Raw genomic sequence first — 23,719 nt, forward strand, 5'->3', positions numbered from 1 at the left:
AAAACATAAGCAAAGAGGAAAATACCATAAATAATACTAGTCAGGTTGTAAAAAACAAAACAGGATTTTAGACATGAAATACATAATAACCAAAATGAAAACTCAATGTATTAGTTAAACTGCAAATTAGAGAGAGCTGCAGGGACAATTTTTGAATTGGAAGATAGATCTGATGAAATATTATCCAGAGAGCAATAGGACAGATAAAAAAAATTTAAATTACTGAAAAGAAGTCTGTGGAAATAGAAGTCTGATTTACATCTATGGGAGTTTCAAAAAGAGAGGACAGAGGGAATGGAGGTCATTTTAAAAGAGAGAATCACTGAGAATTTTTCTGACTTAATTACAGGAAGGAACCATCACTTTAGGGGCAAATAATTCTGGAGCAGGAAAATATCCACACCTATGTATGTCATAATGAAACCATAGATAAACCAGTCTTAAAAGCTGCCAGAGAGAAAGGTTACCAACAAAGGATTAACAATTAGACCAGCAGCAAACTTTTCAACAGCAACAACTGGAGCAAGAATGTGACAGAGTAAAATCTTCAAAGTTTAGTGAAAAACACTGTCAACTCATGATTCTGTACCCAGCTAAATTGTCATTCATCACTGGAGGTAGAATAAATATGTTTTTCAAACTAACACAAACTGAGAGTTTTCTAACCTTGGGTTCACATAGAAAGAACTTCCAAAAAAAAAAAAAAGAGAGAGAGAGAGAGAAATTGCATCCAGAAGGAAGGAGTGAGATGCAAGAAAGAATAGTTGAAAATGGACATTGATATAACAAGTAGGAAAAAAGTATTCAAATATCAATATAAGAATTTAGCACAGGCCCAACAATAATAGTGCCATTAGCAAACCCAAACTCCAAAATCAATTGAGGTTTTTTCAGTAAGAGTGGAGACTTTTGGAGAAAGATCATAAAGGAAGATCGTACCAGTTGCTTTTATTTGTTAGTATAATGTTGCTAGGTGATAGAGCAAGTGAAATTCCTCATCTAGATTATTTTTGTCTTTCCCATCAAGCGGAACGTAATAGGACTGTAAAGTGTAGGATGTGTATTTCAACAATGGAAAAATGAAATGAAACCCAAGGTGTGTGAAAAGAGATATTTTAAGAAAACATCTAAAGGATCTATATAACCTTACTACTCAAAGTGTGGTTCAAAGCCCAGCAGTGTCAGCTCATCTAAGAGCTTGTTAGAAACACAAAATCTTGAGCTATGTCAGCTCTACTGAGTCAAAGTTTGCATTTTAACAATTTCCTCCGTTTGAGAAGTGCTATGAAACTTTTTGTCCTTTGGCTAGCACAGTTTCAATCCCAGGTGCAAATAAAATAACTCACCTAGTGATCGTCATTGAAGAATCATAGACATAAGAGGGGGTTCTGAAATTGGCTTTGAGCAAATGTCATTTTGATTTAAAAAAAAGAAAAGGAAGAAAGAGTATTGCCACTTCTATGCACAACCTAAACTTTTCCTAAGTGCATTTTTAGAATGGCATGTTGAGGACTTTGAAGTAGAAGTGGTGATCACTAAAAGTCACCACGAAAACTAGGTCATCTCACACTCATTTTATATTCTTCATTGGTAGGATTTCTAGTCTGGAAGATCAGGAATATGTGGGAGAAATAGTAGAGCTATACTTCTTCAAGGCATGGGCAAGGCCATGTAAATAAGATGAAGAAATGTGAATTGGGTAAGGTGATAAGGTTTCTTCCTAACTGTAAAATGACGTATCCCGAAAGATGTACATTAATGTACATTTAAGTTTCTGATAGTATCTTGTATCTCTCTAACCTTGACTCTTCATTGTTAAATATTTTTATTAATGAATTAGATGGAAAAATATGGGGGAGGGGTGGGTAAAATGCATATTAGATAAGAAACTAAGCATTCCAAAAGATCTTTAAAAAGCAAAGTAATGGGCTAAATTAAGCAGGATGACTATAAAAATCTTTATCCCTCCCTTTCTCCAAAAAAACCCATAAAAACTAAAAAAGCAAAGCAAAACAGTCTTCTTCAGTAATCCTTCTGTATCTGTATAGTGGCTGCTACCACCCCCACCCCCTAAAAACAAACCCCAAACTTTATGCAATGTTAGGTTGTTTTAGAAATGTCTAGAAATAAGGATAGGGTGATTAGTCCACACCTAAAACACTTGAGTTTTGGGTACAATGATTTAAGAGACATTGCACATTTAAGCATGTTTAGACACAAAGAGTCTGACACCATGGCACAATGAGGGAACACTTGATGGTTGACTTGGAAAAGAAATGCTCTTGGGAGTGCATGATATAGTCTGCATGTATCTGAATGGCTGTTAGGTGAAAGAGCGGCAGGCGTAAAGGGGTCAAATTTGGGCCCATGGATGAAACTACAGAAAAAAGTATGTTTTTCACTTCAAGATTAGAGATAGCTTTTTTACTATGCCCATTAGAAGCAGTGTGGATATCTTCTGGAGAGGAATTGTGTACCTGGTTTTTACTGAAGATGTTCCAGTACTAGACAGGCCTTCATAAAAGGGATATTGTATAAAGAGATTCAGGCTTTAGATGAGCAATTGAATCAGGTGACCTTAAGGGTCCTTCCAGTGTGGAAATTGTCTTCTGCGATTCTATAGAGAGGGCTTTAAGGGTTAGTTGATCTCAGTTCCTTTAACAGAATGAGGAAGTATTACTGATGTGTTGAATTAGAGGGACCAAGATGGAACTAGGTTGGCTGACTGCTTTACTGGATTTGCAGAGACCAAGAGTATTAATGTTTCTATGGGGGATGCATAACTGAATATAACTTATTAGCGCATACACTTTATACAGCCATTTTTTATCATCTTTGTCTGCTATGAATTTTCAGGGGAAAATAGATGGAAATGATATTGACGTTGTTTTTTTAAGATTTTTTTTTTATTGGGGAAGGGGTACAGGACTTTATTGGGGGGACAGTGTACTTCTAGGACTTTTTTCCAAGTCAAGTTGTTGTCCTTTCAGTCTTAGTTGTGGGGGACGCAGCTCAGCCCCAGGTCCAGTTGCCGTTTTCTAGTTGCAGGGGGCGCAGCCCACCATCCCTTGTGGGAGTCGAACTGGCAGGCTTGTGGTTGAGAGGACATGCTCCAACCAACAGCCATCAGGGAGGCAGCTTAGCTCAAGGTGCTGTGTTCAATCTTAGTTGCAGGGGGCGCAGCCCACCATCCCTTGCGGGACTCGAGGAATTGAACTGGCAACCTTGTGGGTGAGAGCCTGCGCTCCAACCAACTGAACCATCTGGGAGGCAGCTCAGCTCAAGGTGCCATGACATTGGTTTTTTTAGATTATAATTTTGCAGGCTTTTTTTTGGTAAACAAAGTACAAATAAACTGTGTACTGTGGAATGGCCTCTTTGATATTTCTTTGATATTTCTTCAACATTTTGTGGGGTATAAGGCTTCAAACAGAGCTCAGTGCAGTTTGCTGCAATAGTCTTTGAAAAGGTTTACTTGTGCATGTTGTCAATCCCATGGCCCAGTGCCCTTCTGGATGAGAACAATGGGAAATGGAGTGACAGGAAATTGTACTTAGTGATCTTGGGCCTGTCACTTAGTTTGGGCTTTGATTTCCTCAGTTTCAAAGTTAAAGAAGTTTAGATTATTTCATTTTTTAAAATTTTATGAAATATTGCCAAAGTCAGGAAAAATACAGAAAAGAATATAATTTTAAATACGTACCACTCAGATTTTAACGTACATTAATGCTTGACCACATTAGGTGATCTTTGAAGGTCCTTTGAAAGAAGAGTTTCTAAAAGACTCTCATTCTAATGTGAATATTCAATGGAAGATCTGGTTTAAGTAGAAAAGTTTGTTACAATCTCAGGTTTTTAGAACTGGTTGGCCTAGGAATAAAGATTTGGAAGCTGTCATGGAGCTGGTGGTTAAAACCTCAGGACTGAATTGGTTTCTTCAGAGGAAGTTGTATAAGGTGAGATGTGAAAAAGGGGAAATGACAGAGGATCCAGTGAAGAAAACTGAAAAGTGTGGTCAGAGAGTTAGAAAGGGAGTGTGAATCATGAGAGGAATGGCAGGAAACAGGCGTAATTACTGCTCGTGTGCATTTAGCTGATCTATTTATTGATGTAAAACAAAAGAAAGTTAAGATAGGTTGAGATAATAGTTTTGTGATCAGAAGGGAGAGGACAGAACAGTAAGGGAACCCGTTTTCCTGTTTATGTCTGTTGATAGAGAAAATCGTGTAGAGACAAACCTGTTTCTGTTGAAGTTGGCATCACCTCTTTGCCGCAGACCTTGATGTGTGGCAAGCTGAGTGGACGCTGTCCCTCCAGCTCAGTTGATGTGAATAAACACGGTCTTATTCCTTCTGCCAGGAATGGTGTTAGCATGATGACTGCGTGTCCTGCTTGTCTCTGAGCGGCTTTCCTGAATGTGTTTTTTGTGGTTTGCAAAATACGGACCTCACACAAAATTATGAGTTTAGTTCACTCCAAATCAAAAGATCAGTTTAGAATTCAGAGCAATTAATCTAGTAGTGGTTTTTGTGGTGGTTTTATCTCAGTTCGCCAGACCAGGACATTTAAATTCTTCACTGCATGAAAAGCAGACCAAGGAAAAGTGTGTGTAGGTGATTGAATATTTAGGAAAGAAAAGATCATTTAGTAATTAGAATATGGTCTTTAATTTCTGTACCTAATATTTGTGATATGAAATAGTTTTTAAATCAAAGCCTGCATTTCTAGCTACTCGTACACCAAAGATTTATAAAAGAGTTTCTTTCTTTACCGTTTTCAGTCACCAATTCCTGTGGGTCTCATACCTGACATTCCCTCAGATGGCGTGAGGTATTCATGGCTGGTGAGCGCTGGCATTTTTCCAGGTCATTTAACTGAAGCAGGGATCGAGAGTAAAAGTGCAGTTAGGACATCTAGGTATTTTGGTAAGAAAGCAGCAATATGTGGTCTCACAGTTATTCTCCTGGGAGACTTTGGTACCATCAGGATGAGAAACATTCAGAAGTGATGAGGGATATTTTCCTGTTGTGTTCTAATTTCTGACCCACAGATGAAAAGCCTTTCACTTTTCTGAAATTAACACTGAGAAGAAATGAGAGAGAAGGAAATTAAGCAGTTAAGACTTACAGGTATAAATATGTGGGCTTTTTGCTTTATAATAAGAATTTAGTAGTGTATGCGTATCTTGAGGATATTGGGTAAAATGTTTTTTACGTCAGTTGCTTTGGTTTTCTTTTTTTTTGCTTATGGTTATTGGAATATATAGTATACACGTTACAGGTGGAATATATAGCATACAAAATACAAATTAGAATGTAGGAATTGGGTGTAAATGATGAGCGTGTGATTTATTTATTTTTTAACAATTTTGGACGTACAGTTTTCTAAGACTCTAACATCTGTAACTGTGCAGAAGGGTCTGTGGATTCAGTAAGCACCCCGTTGACTCCCCATGACGGATGCCCTATAATGGATTCCCTGATAGGAACCAAATCTGATGCTGTCAAATAGGATTAGTAGCTACGCAGGCTGGCTGGAGCTGTGCCTGAATGCCACGTGGATGAGGGGTGGTGGGTTCTTTTGGTATCTTGAGCAGCCTGGCTTTTGAATTTCGTATTCCGCAAAGGATTGCTCTGTGGTGGCAATCCTTTTCTCCTGATTGGATCAATACTAAGTCTGTTCTGACATTTCTCTTCTGGACTGTTTTTCTTCTTTGCATGATGGAATGTTTCTGATTTTAATAGGTAGATGAAGGGAAACCGAGGGAAACATAAAGACTTTTGTCATCTTGCACTTTATAAAGGACCAGTGGAGAACTCAGAACTCATGTATAATTAATCTTTGTTTTGCATTGAATTTTAATTTTTGATGCGAGGTAAAAACCTGGTTGAATTTAGGTACCCAAACTGGAGATTTCTAGTGTAAAATCCCTTAGATTCACTCGGCTTGATTTATTCTAGTTCTGCTGTTTGTCAGTAAAACACATTTTTTTTTTTTTAAATCACTGCTAAGTATTCTTTTCTGTTTCTTTGTCCCTGAAGAAATTTTAAGTAGACTGGTTATCTTGACGCACATCAAGTTTACATTTCGTATAATGTTCAAGGGAAGAACTCATTTAGATCTTCTTGGATATCTTTCATGAGCCATTTGTAGTTTTCAGCATATAGATCCTGCACATACTCGTATTTTGTTAGGTTTATACTGAAGTATTTAATTTTTTTGGAGCTATTGTAAGTGGTCATAAATTTTGAAAATTGGAGTTCAATATTGGGTCATATTTAATTTTGGCCAGTTCACAAACTATACATTTTAAAAAGCAAGTATAAATATGCCTCTATTTTCCTTAGTATTTTTATTAAGAACTATTTCAGGCATATAAAAATATAGATAAAATAGTAAAACAAACACTAAAACAGTGTCATAATGTGCAGAAGTTTTAAATGTTAACCTAGTTTGATTTGCCTGTATTTTTTTCTTTATGATGTATCTGTTTTGTGTCTTAAAAAAAATCCTTCCATGCCTCAATGTCTTAAAAGTATTTTCTTATATTCGAGAAGTTTTAAAGATTTGCTTCTCTTATATAAACCTTTAATTCACCCAGAATTCATTTCTGTGTATGATATGAGTTAAGATTTTCTTCCTGCCAGTTTTCTGAAACAATTTATTGAATTGTTTTCACTGATTACAATGTTGCCTTTGTTTTATATACATATGGGTCCCTATGTGTGTGGGTCTGTAGCGGAGTTCCCATTTCTGTTGCAGAGGTCTGTTGGTTTATTCCTACACCAATACCATGCTTTCTAATTCTGCATATATTTAAAATGTACAATTCGGTAAGTTTTGACACATACACTTGTGAAACCAACACCAAAGTCAAGATAATGAATATTATTCCAAAAGTTTTCTTGTATCTCTTTGTTACACCCTTTCTCCTGCCCTTCGCTGGTATTATTCACTACTCCCCTCTTCCTCCTTCATTCTCAGGCAGCCCTTTATCTACTTACTGTTACTGTAATTAGTTTCTATTTTCTAGAATTTTACATATATGAAATCATACAGTATATGCTCTTTTTGTCTAGCTCTGAGGGGAGGAATGTAATACAGACTTAGTGGTTAAGATCGTAGGATCTGGAGACAGACCATGTAATCTTAAATTCCTGCTTTATCACTTATTTATAGCTACGAAGCCTCAGGCCTGCTATCCTCTCTAAGTCCCAGTTCCCTGGGGTGCAACAGGAGAGTAAAAGGTTCCACAGGGAGACTGGGACAAAAGAAAGTACAATGCTTGAGGACAGAGCATTTTTAATATACTGTGTATATGGTTGGCAAGCATATGCATGACTGTATGCGGAAGGTTCAGAAGTCAGAGGGTAGAATGAAGAAGATGATTTAATGTAGAAGTAAATATTTGTAAAATAAATATGACTAAAAAGGAGATGATGTAAGGCTGTGTTTGAAATGATTGTCCACCCTGGGAGAAAAACGAGTAAAACCAGAATGGAGATGAATAATGAACAAGGTGGGGTGATAGGTTAGAGGTTATGCTGTGGACAAAGAGTAGATTTAAGATATAGTAGGTATAGAAGAAACGAATTGTTTCAGAAATAAGATTTTCAAAGTTTGAAAGGCTTTTTTTGTTTTATTTTGTTTTTAATGTTATTAGCATATATAAATATGCATCTTTTAAAAAATTTGATGCTGAATTTATTCCCGGGATGTGTGATTTTGTTTCTTCAGTTTCTTCTGGGAGATCCTTTTCTTCTGCACAAGCTCCTCTTCTGGTTTGGGAACAATCTGCCCTTTCCCAGTGAGGACCATCTTAGTGTGGCAGAGGGAGCTCCTGTATGGGTTAAACCTCCCACGAGCTCCTTAAGTTCTGCACGGCGTCTTGGGAGCTGTGTTCACTGGCTGTGCTGAGTGACCAGACAGCCTACATCTAAACCCTTAGGCCAGCATTCCTCTGCCCTTGTAAGCACGTGCAGCAAAAGCTCAGCCCTCTCCAGGCGACTGACCCTGCGTCCAGCCCCACTGTTTGGCCTGGGCACACCTCCATTGTAACGATGGAATGGTACACATTGCTTCTGTAAAGTGACATCCTTTAAATACTTGGTGGCTTTTCGGATATGCATACCCTTGATGGCCTGAGCAGTTTCACGAGTGTTCTTAAAATGAACACATAGATTTGAACCTCTCGATTTACATGATTTTGTGGGGTTCTCTGGGTCAAGCGAATAGCGAACCATTTTCAGAGGTCACTTCAGGCTGCTTATGGGAAGAGCCAGAGTTTGAAAGTTCTAAGGTGAACCTTTCCAGAATATAATGTGGTTAATCATATATCATTTATTAAACTAGAATAGAGGAAAATTAAAGGTGAAAGAGTGTTTATTGATAAAACTTGTGGTGAGCAATAATAAATGAGACCTAAAATGATTGCTTCCCTAATTTCTGACTTGGTGGCATTGAAGTGGTTGGTAGAAATATAGTGAAAGCTGGTTTATTTACATGTTTTTCCTTTCCAACATAGTCCAACATAATTTAAAATACATAATAACTATAGCAGTCTATAGTTAAGACTGCTTAACTATAGAGAGAGTTGTAACAAATGAGACTAGTCACCTAGGAAATTTTCCGTTATGCTGAGCGGTTAAGTATTATACCACCATACACACAGTATTGCTTCTTAGATGCCTGATAGTTTAGATATAATATTAGATCTTTCCCGACAGTTTTGCTGTATTCTGAATGTGAGTCATACCCCTGTTACCGGTTTTTTCTTTGTGGGTTAATCCATACTCAGACAGGAAAAGTAATGCAGGACAAATTCAAGATTAAAGACGTTTAATAGAAACATACTTGCTTTCTTAGATTTGTGCTGTCAGTGTGATAGCCATTAGCCAAATGTGTTTATCGAGCACTCGAAATATGGCTAGCCCAAACTGAGAGGTGATACAAATGTAAATTACAATATGCATTGAAACAAAGAATGTAAAACAGCTCGTTAATAGTTTTGTATGTGAGTTACGTGTTTGAAATGATAAACTGTGGATAAACGAGATAAAATAAAATTCAATAAAATTAATTGTGTCTGTTTCTTTTTACTTTTTAATGTAGCTGCTGTAAAGTTTAAAATTTCATATGGCTTTCATATACGTCTCATCTTCCTATTGAATAGCACTGTCTTAAGATGAAAGAAATCTAACCCCCATTTTGCTATAATTAAATGTGTAATTACTGGCTGAGTTATTAATCCTTAGTGGAAAAGCAAAAAAACCAAAACAAATGAAAAACTTTGGTGTATAAGTATGCTTAATGAAACGTGCCATAAATGGATTTAGAAATAAGTATTATCATTAGATTTCTAGTTATTTTATATCTAACACAAGCCGTTAAACTTCAGAGGTAAAGGTAACTGGATACCAGACTTCAGCTGGCTAGTCTTGGGGTCTGAAAGTAGACCTTTACTTTGCCTTGTACAGATATGTAAGTGCATTATGGGATTATCCTAAAAGCATCATGTCCCTATAGCTAGATTGTGCTATCTGATACAGCAAGTGTCATGTTTAGTGATGTTTATAGCTTCATTGTAATTTTAGATTTTCTAAAGCAGTGTAGCATCACTTGGGAACTTAGAAAATAGAAATATTAACTCTTGAGCCCTAACCCAGCTGAATCAGCAACTCTGATGGCTGGGACTGGCAATCTGTTTAAATACTCCAAGTGATTCTAATGTACATAAAGTCTGAGAAACACAGTTGTAGATGATGCATGCTACTTTTATAGAAGTAGCAAAATCCGTCTCTTTATAATAGTTCTTCAGTTTTGTCCCCTTGGTTCAGGTCTGTTTATCCTATCATCTGATGATAAATTTAACTGATGTAAATTTTATTTTTATTATAAAGTGCTCACAAAATTTTAGGGTTAATTTCTAAATAGTAATAATTATATTTAAAGTGGTATTTTATTTGATTCTAATGAAAGTTTACTATATAAATATGATTTGGGCAACTATACACATGTATGTGGAAGGAATTACTTTAATCATTTGTAAAAATCTTATATTCTTAGGTGGATGCTCTCCGATTGCGTTTGGAAGAGAAGGAAACCATGCTGAATAAGAAGACAAAACAGATTCAGGATATGGCTGAGGAGAAGGGAACACAAGCTGGAGAGATACATGACCTGAAGGACATGCTGGATGTCAAGGAGCGGAAGGTCAATGTCCTTCAGAAGAAGGTAAGGTGCAGACATTCCGAGGTCAGGGTTTCCCGTCTCTCACGGGTCCTCATTCCTACCACTGAGTTAGGCCAAATGTCACGTTTCTCTCATTCTTCTGTTTTATTTTTTGCTGTTAGTAATTGAAACTGTTCTTGCAGTAAGTAGATTGTTAAAACTGCTCTTCATTTTCAGTTTTTACAATTTTAGTAACCACTGTTAGTTTCTTCAGTAGTATTTTCCAAGCTACTTCTTCTGAAAAGTGCCTTCTAAATTGGCAAAGTGTTTATGCTGACATTCTTCTACCTCTTCTGTATGGGACTGTGAGTTAGTATTGTACATGAGCTTGGGATGGTTGCAGCTCCCATCTACGTGATGAATAAGACTATAAATTTGAATAGAAAACATGCTACTATAATTAAAATACAATGTCCATGTGTGAAGGAAGGGAAGGATTTCTTTCCTTTTTTACGTTAATCATTATTGGAAAGATGCTAACTCTGGGATAAATGAGTACTAATAATTGTCGTTTGTTTTTTTTAAGCTTAATTAAGGGGTGCCCTTGAGATAACAGTTGTAGGAGACACTGGTAGTTATCGTTCATCTCCACTGAAGTGATAGATTAGAAATATTCAACATTGTCCTAGTTTATTTTTAACCTCTAACAGTAGCCGAGGAATAAAACTCTTAAACCTCAAGTTCAGCTTTTCTACTATGTACAGAGAACTGTGTCATATATTTGTCCTGTATTATATTACTTTGGTTTCATTTCCTTTCTATGTGTAAACATAGAAATTTGATTACTCTAAATATCAGTTGAATGTATCTTTTTTAGTGGATGCTAATTTATTGTTTTAAATTTTTATGCTAACAATAAAATAATTTATATTTATCAATCCTAAATTGTATATCTATCCTTCTCAACCTTTCCCCTCAACTGCTTACTTCCCCTTACCTATTTTTCATATGTGTTCTTCCAGAAACATTTTATGTATAATGCATATCAAGCAAAAATGTTTCTTTGAACACAAATGTGACCACTCCTATTGCCTGTTCCTTTCTTTTTTTTCTATATTTTGATATTCCTTCCAAAGCAGGGATGTCCATACTTTTTTCAGCGTTTTTCACCAAGGGCCATATTCGGTAAAATACACAAACAGCCGGGCCACTCACTCGAGGTGAAGTACGTTATTGCCTCACCTGGTTTATTTAAGTAAACTAAATATATTTTTGGAATTTGCTGCGGGCTAATAAAAAATGGATCGCGGGGCGCGGTTGGCCCGTGTGCCACAGTTTGGACACCCCTGTTCCAAGGGCTCCCTCATCATTGCTGACAGCACTGTATAGATGGACTATATTTAGTAAGGTTTCTACTGATGGACATTTTGTTTGCTTAAAATTTCCGCTTTTACATAACACGACGCACAGTGAAAAGCATTGTACATATTTAGTTTATCTATCTGTGAAGTATATTTCTAGGTAAATTCCTTGAAGTAGAATTGCTGGGTGAGAGGATGTGCGTTTGTATAATGTTAGTGGATTCTGCCAAGTAACAAGTATTGGTTAGAATCCAAAAGCTGTTCAGAAGTAATGCATGTCTTATTTTTAACTAAATGCACATTTTAAAAAAAAGTTTTTAATAACTGTGACTGGAGGTTTAAAGTTAGAACCCAAACCTTATTATCCTGAAATAATCATAGTTTGTAAAAATAGAATGGCAGCCCTTACGCTAGTTACTTTATAATCTTGTTTAATCCTTCTGTCCCTTTGGTAGTTTTTTAGATCTTGATTTCTCTATCACAAATCAGTGGCTAAATTTTTAGATTGTGGCACATGATAAGAAATATATGTTACATGTGGTCAGTATACACGCTTACCTGTATCCACAATAGTGTAGGTTTTTAGAGGATATAGCTAAAACAAAGCTTCTCAAATATACTTATTCTAACTTCGTGGAAATACTCTGAACTATTTTCTGCCGTTTCCTAAAGGAATAAAAAGATGTTAACCTTGACTCATTAAATGATTTCAGTACCCATTAATGAAACACATCTTGGCATCTTATCCCTTGTGCTTACCTATTTGTATTCCCAAAACAAAAACAACTCAAAACAAATAAACAAAACCCAGATATCATATCTGGTAAGAAAGACTCATTTGTACAAATTTGTTTAGCTAAAAAGTGATAGCTTCAGATTTTGACACAAGGTTTGGTCTTACTCTATAATGCAGCTTTTCCCATTACAGCTTCCCTGTTGAGATTACATGATAATATGTGTTAAAGCATTTTTTTACTACTGCTTTTTTATTGAGGTGAAATTCACATATAACAGAATTAATCATTATAAAGTATACAAGTCAGTGGCATTTAGTGTACTCACAATGTTATGTAATGACTACTTCTCTGTAGTTTCAGTACTTTTTTTAAAAAATGAATTCATTAAATTTTTTTTTAATGTTTAATTACTATTGACATTCAATATTATATTAGTTTCAGGTGTATATTTATATAATTTACGAAGTGATCCCCCTGACTAGTCCAGTATCCACTTGGCACTCTACATACTTTTTACAGTGTTATTGACTATATTCCCTATGCTTTATTTTATATCCCTGTGATTATTTTGTAACTACCAATTTATACTTCTTAACCCTTTCACCTTTTTACCCTGTCTCCAACCCTTCTCCCACCTGACAACCACCTGACAATGGATATAGAGAACAACCATTGTTCTCTATATCTATGAGTTTGTTCCTGTTTTGTTCATTTATTTTGTTCTTTAGATTCCACATATAAGTGAGATCACATTTGTCTTTCTCTGTCTGACTTATTTCACTTAACATAATATGCTCTGAGTCCATCCATGTTGTTGCAAAAGTTAAGATTTCATTCTTCATTTTTTTTCAGATCTTTCAGTTCTTAACTGCCACACGTGGGTGGGGAACCAGTCCGTTTTGCTTCTCTGCTCCTCCTACCAGTCTTGATGTGGCTTCTTCTTTATATTTTAATTATAGGAATTCTGTTCAGCTAGTCTTCAGGTGGTTGTTTTGTAATTTAGTTGTAATTTTGATGTGGTTGTGGGAGGCGGCGAGCATAGCATTTACCTGTTGTGCCATCTTGACCAGAAGTCTGTGTTAAAGCTTTTTGGCCCTGCAGAACATCGTACAAACGTTGTATGTATATTATTCTGCGTCTAACCTCTTTATCTTTCCCAGGAGGCAGTAGAAGGCCAGTGATTGTGCTTTTCCTAGTACACTACCCTGCCTCACTGATTTGTCATTTTGTAGACTGTGATTTGTCTTAAAATAGTTATCAAACAGATAAAACAGCTACTTTTAAAACTGGTTAAGATTATTACTGCTATCTCATGAAGATAATTACCTTTATGTCTTTCGTTTTTTAGTGCTGATAGAGACTTTATGTTCTGTCTACATATTTTGTTGTAAAAGTTACTGTACTAACATGATCAGAGTCAACATTTCTGATGTGTTTCCTGGACCATCGTTTGCTGATTAATTAGAGGTAGCTTTTATTTTCAGATTCACACAAAGTGAACAAAATGAACACAGTCAGTTTAGAGGCAGTTGAAGGTTCTCAAAAGAACCCTAATTATTTTTATTATGGTTTTCATTTCTTGAGCTGCAAATATTCTCTTGCTGTAAGCTACTATTAGTAAACTTGGTTTTCACGTGGTTGATAAACAAGGGATCTGCTTGAGTGCATTGCCCCTACTGGAGGCTGGGCTTACGGGTATAGAGTGAACTTTGATGAACTGAACTGTGGTGAAATGGTGGTGGCTTCAGGAGGCCATGTAGAAGATAATGAGCAACATAGAGAGGGTGAGAAGACACCATATTGGAGTAGAGAGGATAGATCTCGGAGAAGAGTGACAGGATAAAGATACAGATAGATGAAGATGGCCCAGATGATGGTGACCATGGAGGCTGCATTTCTGGTGTTTATGGTACTACAGGGCATGGGTGATGACTCAGTACCTGTTCAGAGCAATGATGCAGAGATGTAGGTTGGAGGCCATGCAGCACGTGATGCCAGAAGACAGCCAGATTGCACATGCGATTTGGCTAAAGTTCTAGGTGTGGATATAATGGTCTATGCGATGCTGATGGATGTGACCAAGATGAAAATCAAGAGGTTAATTATGGCCAGGGAGCCAATTGTCGTTGGCTGGAGTGTGGTGCTTCCTAGTATGGAAGATGTGGTCAGCACAAAAGCATTGGAGAGGGCTGTGGTCAGTGTGGTTGTGGAAAGGACCACACCAAGAGAGACTGAGCTCCCAGATCACAAGCCTCTGGGGTTCTGTAGCACTCAGGACCTGTTGGAGGCCTCCAGCAAAGGCCTTCCACTGACTGGGTTGGCGCATTCTAGGTGGCTTTGCTGGCCACATCCCTACCTACCTGTTACACAGCTGTCTTCCTCACAGACCAAGGTCATCCTTCCATTTCACACTGATGGGAGCCGTACGTCACATGGACGGACACAGCGAAAAGACTCCAGGACTTGATTGTGTAATGAGCATTGAGGCGACTCTCAGCTGTAATTAAAGATTTCTCTTAAATCCGATGAATCTTGAGATTTGTCACTATTCTAGAATTCTGGTGGACACATGTGGAATTTGTTATGTAATTATCAGGCTATCACACCAGAGTGGGCAGAACTCTGCAAATTCTTGTTTTTGGCATTTTGGCTCTTTCCAAAGCTTGAGACTCTTATTGTTTGATGATATGTTCAGAAATTCCCTTATTCTATTCTGAGAACATTTTGGATTTCAGGTTGATTTCTGTGAGTTTTAAAAATAGAGGCCCAGTTGATTCAGAGAAGCAGTTTAGTCAACAGCTCACACAGTTTCCCCAGGTTAATCTCAACACATAGTGAGATACTTATTTTGGTTCCTTTACACTATCGTTTTTGACCCTGAAGAGAGAAACATTCCAGTTTCCAAGAGCTACAAACGCATGAGTTTGGATACGTGATCCAAAACGTGGGTCACGGTGAGTGTACCCGAGGAGCCTCCCTGGCTAGGCTGTGCCTCTGGTTGTCCAAGAATTCCCTTGATACTTTTATCATGAAAGGTTGTGGGTGCTGTACTTCACGCTTGTTGACCATGTGTTTATGCTATCTCTTTATATTTTGTAATTTTATTTCAGAGGTACAGAAAACGATAGAAAATAATAAGTAATTTTGATTACTCAACTTAAGTAAAATTTCAAATACCTTTGAAGTTCTTTGGCATATCGTTTCTTGATAGTGTGCCCCTTCATTCTGTCCCAGAGATAAACACTTGATTTTGCTGTTTGTATGCCCCTAATTTAGGTCAGAAAGCATGTTTTCATACTTTTACAACCTATGCATGTATTAATAAAATGTATATAATAAGAGGAAATACACATGGCAAATAAATATAAAAAGTAATTTACCCTCACTGTAATCAGGGGTCGTAAAATAGGACCAGATTAAGAAACCATTTCAAACCTACCATTTCATGCTGTGTTGGCAAAAAGTAAGAAGTCTGACAATAGCAAGTATTGGTAAATGTGGCAAATGGATTACACAATGCTGCTGGGATTTCAAATTGGTACAACTACTTGTGAAAGCATTTATTTTACTAAATTAAAACTAAGCATACCCTCCTGGACTTAGATGAACTTCAGGACGTGTGTGTAGGAATGCTTATAGTAACCTTGTTTGGATTTTTAAAAAATCCAAAACAAAACTGAGGAAACACTAAGCAATTGCTCATTGACAGAAAGACACACAGGTGAACATATTATTCTTTTTGTTTTAAGGCAAGGGAATATTTACATTAAAAATTCAGCGAAGTCATTTCTTCCGGAGATCGGGAAAGGAGAGAGATGGGATAAGGAGTGTGTGTGTGTGTGTGTGTGTGTGTGTGTGTGTGTGTGTGTGTGTGTAAATATTTTAAGTACATGAGGTAGTTTCTCGTTCGTAATGTGGGTGATGAATTTATGTGTGTTTGATTTATTATACTTCATAACGTATAGATATACACATATATGTATATGTTAGATACTTAATATAATTTAAAATAACGGGGCAGATTAATTTTTGTTTATTTGCATGGTTTATTTGTTTATTTGCATGGTTGGTACATAGGTGTTTTTTATATACTTTTGTTTCCTTTTGTTTGTATATTAATAATAAAAATGCCTAGAGAAACCCTCTCGATGTATACCTATCTGTCTATCTTCATTGGAAAAGAATTTTCCCTCTATTTGATTTTAAATTTATTCCTAATTTTACAATCCTGAAATTTGAACCACCTTTTCCTAGAAGTTCATTTGCACAGTTTCAGACAGTATCTGATACAGATGTAGAGTCTTATTTGATAAAGTCCTGCTGTCTTTTTAATTAAATTTTCCCTATAAAGTCTTTGGCAAATGGATTTATTCAGCTTATGGTCACATGTGTCCAGTTATGATGAATAAATTACTCGGACAATTTTGACCTCATTTCTTGAACCAGAATTTTGCTACTTATGGGTATTGGCTGGTTCAGATTCATGGGGGCCACACTGAACAAGGGTAATCCTTCCGCAGGATGGCTTCTTAGGTGTTGTGCTGGAAGCTTGCTGTTTGACAGTCCCAAATCTTTTCCCAGGTGAAACATTTGTTTCTTCCATTGTTCTTATTTGTCCTGGTTAATCTTTCTGATGGCAGTTATTTGTCTAAACCATTATTCCTCCATACTTGTCCAGTTGGAATTTTGGATCTAATCGCAAAAGAGATGACTAGACTGTTAATGTTCTGGTTTTGACGCCAGCAGAAATGTTAGCTTAGGCCACTCACTGAAGCTCGCTAACCTTCTGTTTCTTCCTCTGTAAACAGGATATAGTAGTTAACTCAGGAGGTTATTTATGATGTTTATGAAAGCACCTTGGGGCCTGTAAAGTGTTACATAGTGTGACTGTAAGGTATTAATATTGTTTATTCTTATTAAATTTTACTTTAAGTCCAGCCAATTGCTTTAATCTTTGAGGATCTTTTGAATCTTGATTTGATTATATAGTTTATCTCCTTCAGTTTTATGACTTCTACAAATTTTTGAGTGTATTCTTTATACTTTCATGGAAGTGATAAAATGTTGAACAGGTCCAGAAAAGACTTTTGTGGAATATTGTAAGAAGACTCTATCAGATGGATTTATTTATCAAGATAATTCTAAAAGCACTTTTTGCTGTCTGTAGATTTTTTCGTTTGTAAGTTCAGTTTGTTTGCAGGTCTAGTCTTTTTATAAATCCATATTCCTCTCTGTTCTTCTTCTAGGGCCTTCCAAATGCCTTAAAAATCCAAGTCAATTGGAGTGATCACTCCACATAATTCTTTCTTACAGTGAAGATTGGATCATGAGGCACGTGATATATACAACTGTGTTTGGCTATTTCAGGGCCACCCCACCCCCACATTTTCCTAGCTTTAAAAAAAAAAAAATATATATATATATATATATATATATATATATATATATATATATATATGTATGTATCTTTGTGTACACTGGCATATTCTTTGCTCTTTTTCCTTTTTTCCCCTTACTGGGTACGTTTATAGATGCAGAGTAAAAATAATGCTCTTGTGAACTTTCCAGTTCTTCCCAGTCTTCCTGAATTGTCTTCATTCATGCATTCAACGTAGCACCTCTTGCTGTGTACTAGGCGCTGTGCTAATTACAAAGACAAATAAGATGTGGTTTCTGCTCTCAGAGTCTCAGAGTTGTGGGAGTTAAAGAAGTTGCACGAATGGTGTATAATGGGGCACAAAGCAAAGAGGTTTAGATTTGATCTTGTGTGAAAAGAGTCTAAGAAACTCTTGGGGGCAGAATCTTGAAATTGAATGAAGATTTGCTAGGCAAGTGGGGAAGGGGTGGGACGTCCCAAATTTAGAGAGCAGTATTCTTTTCCAGAGTGTCATCCCTTAGAATTTCACTTCTGTTCTCAAAACATTTTGTAATATAGAATCTTAAAAACTTCTGGTAAAGCGAACACATTTTGTTTCTTATTATGAACTCTCATATTACCTGGTCTCTGGGAAAATTTTTTCTAGTTCTTACATAAAGAGAAACTTTCTAGCAAGTATACTCATCTTTATTAATTCATTTAGGAAACTAATTAAATTGAATTCAGCTTTTCTTTTCTCTGGTCCTGAAGATTTTTCCATGAAAAAATTTACAGGTTTATCTGCAGTATGATATTGCAATAGAATCTTTTGGGTAGAACTTCAGATGTTCCTGGAGAGATATCTTAATACTACACAACACTTAACCTACTTTGCTTCTTGATTCAGACACATAAGGAAGAGGAAGATGGTAACTGCTTTCATCCTTTCCTGGTTCTTTGGCATCTGCATTCTCGAATTGTTTTTTTCACAAATATTTATAATTGCATGTTAAAGTAATAGTTGAATATTGTAATATATAAGAGGGATAGCAGGAAATAATATATTGCTTTGGCATTACTTTGGGCATATTAGATATGCATTTTAAAAAATCATTATTTTCTGAGAACAGTAGCAGCAATGATAATGGCTAGACTGTGAGCCACATAACTCTGGACTAGTTTTGGCTGTTTGGGCACCACTTGCCACCACAGTCTCCCAGCTTTCTAGGCAGTGTACCTATTTGTATGCACTGGGACAACTGTATGCCCAGAGAAAGAAATGGGACAATAGCGGGTGGCCAGGTAATGCGGTACAATAGGGTTAGCACTGCGCTCCTCCTTCTACGGTTCTCCCTGTGATTTACAGTAGTTTTGTGTTACAGCAAATTTCTTACTTTACAGTAAATCACTGACTTGGGAAATGTAATTGAGCATTTGAATCTGAGCTGTATTCAAAATCTGTGTTAAAGTCGTACAGTTTCTTCCTTGATTGAGTATAAATGATAACGTAGCTTGGAGTTTCATTTGCTTGTGCAGATGTTATCATTTCCTTCTGCTTCTGTGACTTACATTTATTTCACCTTGTTTTGGTGTTTAGAGCTTAGATTTAACAGTAGCAGAAAGTTGATTGATATAAGCAGAATTAGAAGTTGTTTTGGCAGGGTAGGGTCCTAGATTGGTTCTGTAAGTCTCTTCTGTTGTTTCGGGTAGGCAGTCAGAAGGAGTAGATTCTTTATGTGTTGTTTGTTTTCTGGGAAGTCTTGATTAAGGCAGTGCTAGTTTCTTCACTTTTTCCATAACAAAATGGAAAGGAGAATATGTTTTATCATTAAAAACAATATTTACTAATTTATTCAGAGACAATATTTTATTTTTTAAATAGGTCTATTTTATTTTTAATCAGGATTACTTGCAATATTTTCTAAGTTATTTTTTAAGTCACAACCCAGCTGTTAATGAAGATAAGGTAAGAGAAGACCAAGTCAGGCCCCAGTCAAATTTTAAGTTGAAAACTTAGACATTAGAATTTTCCCGTTTTCCCTTTTCTTTCTTTTACTAATAATTTTTACTATAACTCAGTTTATTTAAAATTTGTTGTTTATGGAGAAGATGATAACTAAATTATTAAAATATCATTTTTTGGGGGGAAAAAAACCCAGAATGCATAGAAAATGAAGTCTGATTGATAATGATATTTCTATTGGGGAATATACTCTGTATGGATTTACTCTGCTTCGTGTAACGTTTTTACCCTCTCTTTTTCAAGCAAACCTTAAGGAGGCAGATAGTTGAACTTGCAAAGTCTAATTTAACTTCCAATTTGTTAACAGATTACTCTTTTTAAATGAAGCTGATCTTATACAATGACATTTTATAATGACTGAAGAATTATTCCCTAAGAAAGGGAAGATCTTTGTTTAGCTTGTATCTTTATTTATATGTCCCCGCTTACTATTCCTTCCATTTCCAGAACACTCCTCTCCAAAAATAAAAACAGTAAAACAATGCCCAACACCCCTCACCTCTACATTCAGATAATCTAGAAACAGTAAACTTCAGATATAAGTGACTCAAGCCGCGAGAGCAGTAGCATGACAGATAGGTGGACAGAAACCTATTGCTGCAGGATAAATCATCCCTAAAGCCTTGGGCGTAAACAAGCATTTTGTCTTGCTCACTGATTTGTGAGGCAGGCTTTCAGGAAGGGCTCTCTGGGGTAGTTTGTCCTGGATGCGTTTGGTGACAGTTGGGGGTATCTGCCAAGATGACTTCTTCATTCGCACACATTCTGCCCAGGTTCTCCTTGGCCTCTGGATGTATGGCCACAAGGCATCTTTTGCCTCAGGGCTTCTGCACATGCCCTGAGATGAGAACAGTCACACTTCCTATGTGGTACCTGAGTTCCACAGTCATAGATGTTAGGTGAAGACGTTGCCTGGCCAGTTAAGGGCTGTGCTAGGAATTGGCTTGGAAGTGGCACAGGGTTCCTTTGGCTGTATTCTGTTGGTCATAATAGTCACAGGACCTACCGTGATTCGGGTCAGGGCAGTCAAGAAATAGTCTCTCCTTCTTAATGGAGGGGTGGCAAAGCCACATTGCAGAAGAGCATATAAGGTGGGAGATTTCGTGGCCGTTTTGGGAAAATACCTGCTCAAGTTGAATAAAACATTGGACACAGGATTGAGATACAAATGAAACTTTTTTGTGTGTGGTATAGTGATAAAGCTCTTATTCTCTTTTCTGTTGTCTTATGAAGTTGAAACCTTATTAGTCAGAATGAAGAGGAATTTTTCTATTTCCTTGTTCAACTCAGTGTTTTAATCTGTTATTCATAGGGTTTCTGCTATCATCCATTGCTCCCAAACAGAAGTCACCTCAAACCAGAAGGAATTCTAAACAGTTTAAAATGGTCTTCTTACTCAATTCAGAAATTATTACAGGATATGAAAATAATGTACAGGAAAAGGGTACAGAGGAATAAGGTGTATGGGAAGGGCGTACTGACAGCGGAAGGTGAATTAATGCTACATTGTTTATTTTGGAGACTCACCTTAGGTGACAAGCACATCTATCTAGATGAAAACTTTTGCATGTTAGTGATCTGTCATGGAAGAGACTGCTATCTAGAAGATACTAGATTGAATATGTGCACAGATGATACACTGAATTCAAAAGATTCTTAAGTCCATCGAGAACAGATAAACTTGGCTAAATTGTTTCTTGTTATTTGGGGAATAAAGCAGGATTAATCCCAGGCTTAGGGTAGTTTCATACTTCATTGACATCATAGAACTTTGACTTAATGGATGTTTCCTTTTTTCCTAATTGAGATGTAATTCACATACCAGAAAAATTTACCATTTTAAGCTGTGTAATTCAGTTGTGTTTTTTGGTATATTTTCAGGGTTGTGCGACCACTATCACTATCCAATTCCACAACATTTTCATGATCCCCAAAAGAAACCCATACCTTTTAGCCGTCACAATCCCTTATCCTTTGGCAACCACTATCCTACTCTTTGCCTCTATGGATTTGCCTATTCTGGACGTTTCATATAAATGTAATCACACAGTATGTGCTTTTTGTGTTTGGCTTTTTTTATGTTATGTTTTCAGGATTCATTTGTATTGTAGCAAGTATCAATATTTCATTCCTCTTTATGGCAAATGACATCCGATTGTAACCCGATACAATGTTTTCTTTACCTTTCATAAGTTAATGGACATTTGGATTGTTTTCACTTTTTGTATATGAATGAATAATGATTCTATGAACATCCATATACAAGGTTTTATATGAATACATCTTCTCTTGGATGTATAGCTATGAATGTAATTGATTTTAGCTTCATGTTTAACTCTGTTAGGACCTGCCAAACTTTCTAAAGTGGCTGCAGAATTTTACATTTGTGACACCGCTTGTTATTTTTCTTTTTAAAATACCCATTCTAACGGGTGTGTGTTGGTATCTTATTGTAGTTTTGATTTGCATGGCTAATGATGTTGAACATCTTTTCATGTACTTATTGGCCATTTGTATCTCTTCTTTGGAGAAATGTCTATTCAAATCTTTTGCCCGTTTTTAAATTGAGTTATTTGTCTTTTTATTGTGGAATACACCTGAAACCTATGTAATTTTACTAACCATTGTCATCCCAATAAATTTAATTTAAAAAAATGAAGTTAAAAAAATTAAAAATCTTTATATATTCTGGAGGCTCCACCATATCAAATCTGTGATTTGCAGATATTTCTTCCATTCTGTGGGTTATCTCTTCACTTTCTTGACAGCATCCTTTGATACACACAAGTTTTAAATTTTGGTGAGTCCATTTTATCCATGTTTTTCTTGATTGCGTATTCTTTTGGTGTCATATCTAAGAAAACATTACCTATTTTAAGGTCATGAAGATTTTTTCCTCCATTTTCTTCTATGAGTTTTATAGTTTTAGTTTTTACAATCAGGGCTTTGATCCATTCGAAGTTAATTTTTGTACATGGTATAATACAGGGGTCCAACTTTATTATTTTGCATGTGGATATTCAGTTGTCCCATCACCGTTTGTTGAAAAAATTCTTCTTTTCCCATACCTCTTGGGACATTTGCTGAAAATCTATTGGCCATAGACACGTATTCATTTCTGAAATCTCAATTCTATTCTGTCAGTTTATATGTCTATCCATGTGCCATACCACACTGTCTTGATTACTGTAGTTTGTAGTAGTTTTTAAAATTGGAAACTGAATCCTCTACCTTTGTTCCTTTTCAAGATTGTTTTAGCTTTTGGGGGTTCCTTGTAATTCCATATGAATTTTTGAGATCAGTGTTCATTTCTGTTAAAAAGGCATTTGGACCTTTCTTTCATCAATGTTTTGTAGTTTTCAGTTTATAAGTCTTGCACTTTTTAAAATTTACTCTTAAATATTTTGTTTTGATGCTATTGTAAGTGGAATTGTTTTCATTTTATTATTAGATTATTCATTTCTAGTGTACAGATATACAACTGATTTTTGAATATTGATCTTGTGTTCTGCAACTCTACTGAATTTATTAGCTCTCATAGTGTTTTAGTGTATTCTTTAGTATTTTCCTAGTATGTATAAGATTATGACGTCTGCAGATAGAGATAGTTGTATGTTTTCCTTTCCAATATGGCTTCCTTTCATTTCTTTTTTCTACCCTAATTGCCCTTCCTGATTTTCCAGTACAATGATGAATAGAAGTGATCAGAGCAGATACCCTTGTTCTTTCTCTAAGGGGAAAGGTTTTTCATTTTTCACTAGTAAGTATGACGTTAGCTGTAGGTTTTTTTCATAGATGCCCATTACCAGAGTGAGGATGTTCCCTCTATTCCTAGTTTATTGAGTGTTTTTATAATGAAAAGGTGTTGGGTTTTATCCAGTGCTTTTTTTGGTACCTATTGATTTGAGCATGTGGTTTTTGTTCTTTATTCTATTAATATGGTACATTATATTGATTGAGTTTTGTATGTTGAACCAACCTTGCATTCCTGGAATAAGGATGGATATGTTTTTAAATAGCCTTGTAAATGTAGAAAGTTGTTCTACCAACCTTATCATGGAGGCAATAGGAC

General features: G+C 36.1%; 1 protein-coding gene and 1 pseudogene across 8 annotated transcripts in view; one reads left to right on the forward strand and one right to left on the reverse strand.

The window, feature by feature from the left end:
• The window catches only part of ERC1 (ELKS/RAB6-interacting/CAST family member 1), a 483,911-nt gene that overhangs the window by 147,880 nt on the left and 312,312 nt on the right, over positions 1 to 23,719 (forward strand). For all 7 annotated transcript variants that reach the window (XM_081060693.1, XM_081060695.1, XM_081060696.1 and 4 more), the window contains one exon: positions 10,066 to 10,233. In XM_081060693.1, coding sequence (XP_080916819.1) covers positions 10,066 to 10,233 — 168 coding nt within the window. The remainder of the gene's footprint in view (positions 1 to 10,065; positions 10,234 to 23,719) is intronic.
• Positions 7,705 to 8,243, reverse strand: LOC308502413 (large ribosomal subunit protein uL22-like; annotated as a pseudogene). Its single transcript has one exon. The product of its transcript is annotated as a large ribosomal subunit protein uL22-like (transcript).

This window comes from Rhinolophus hipposideros, assembly GCF_964194185.1.
Source record: "Rhinolophus hipposideros genome assembly, chromosome: 9".
NCBI lineage: Eukaryota > Metazoa > Chordata > Mammalia > Chiroptera > Rhinolophidae > Rhinolophus > Rhinolophus hipposideros.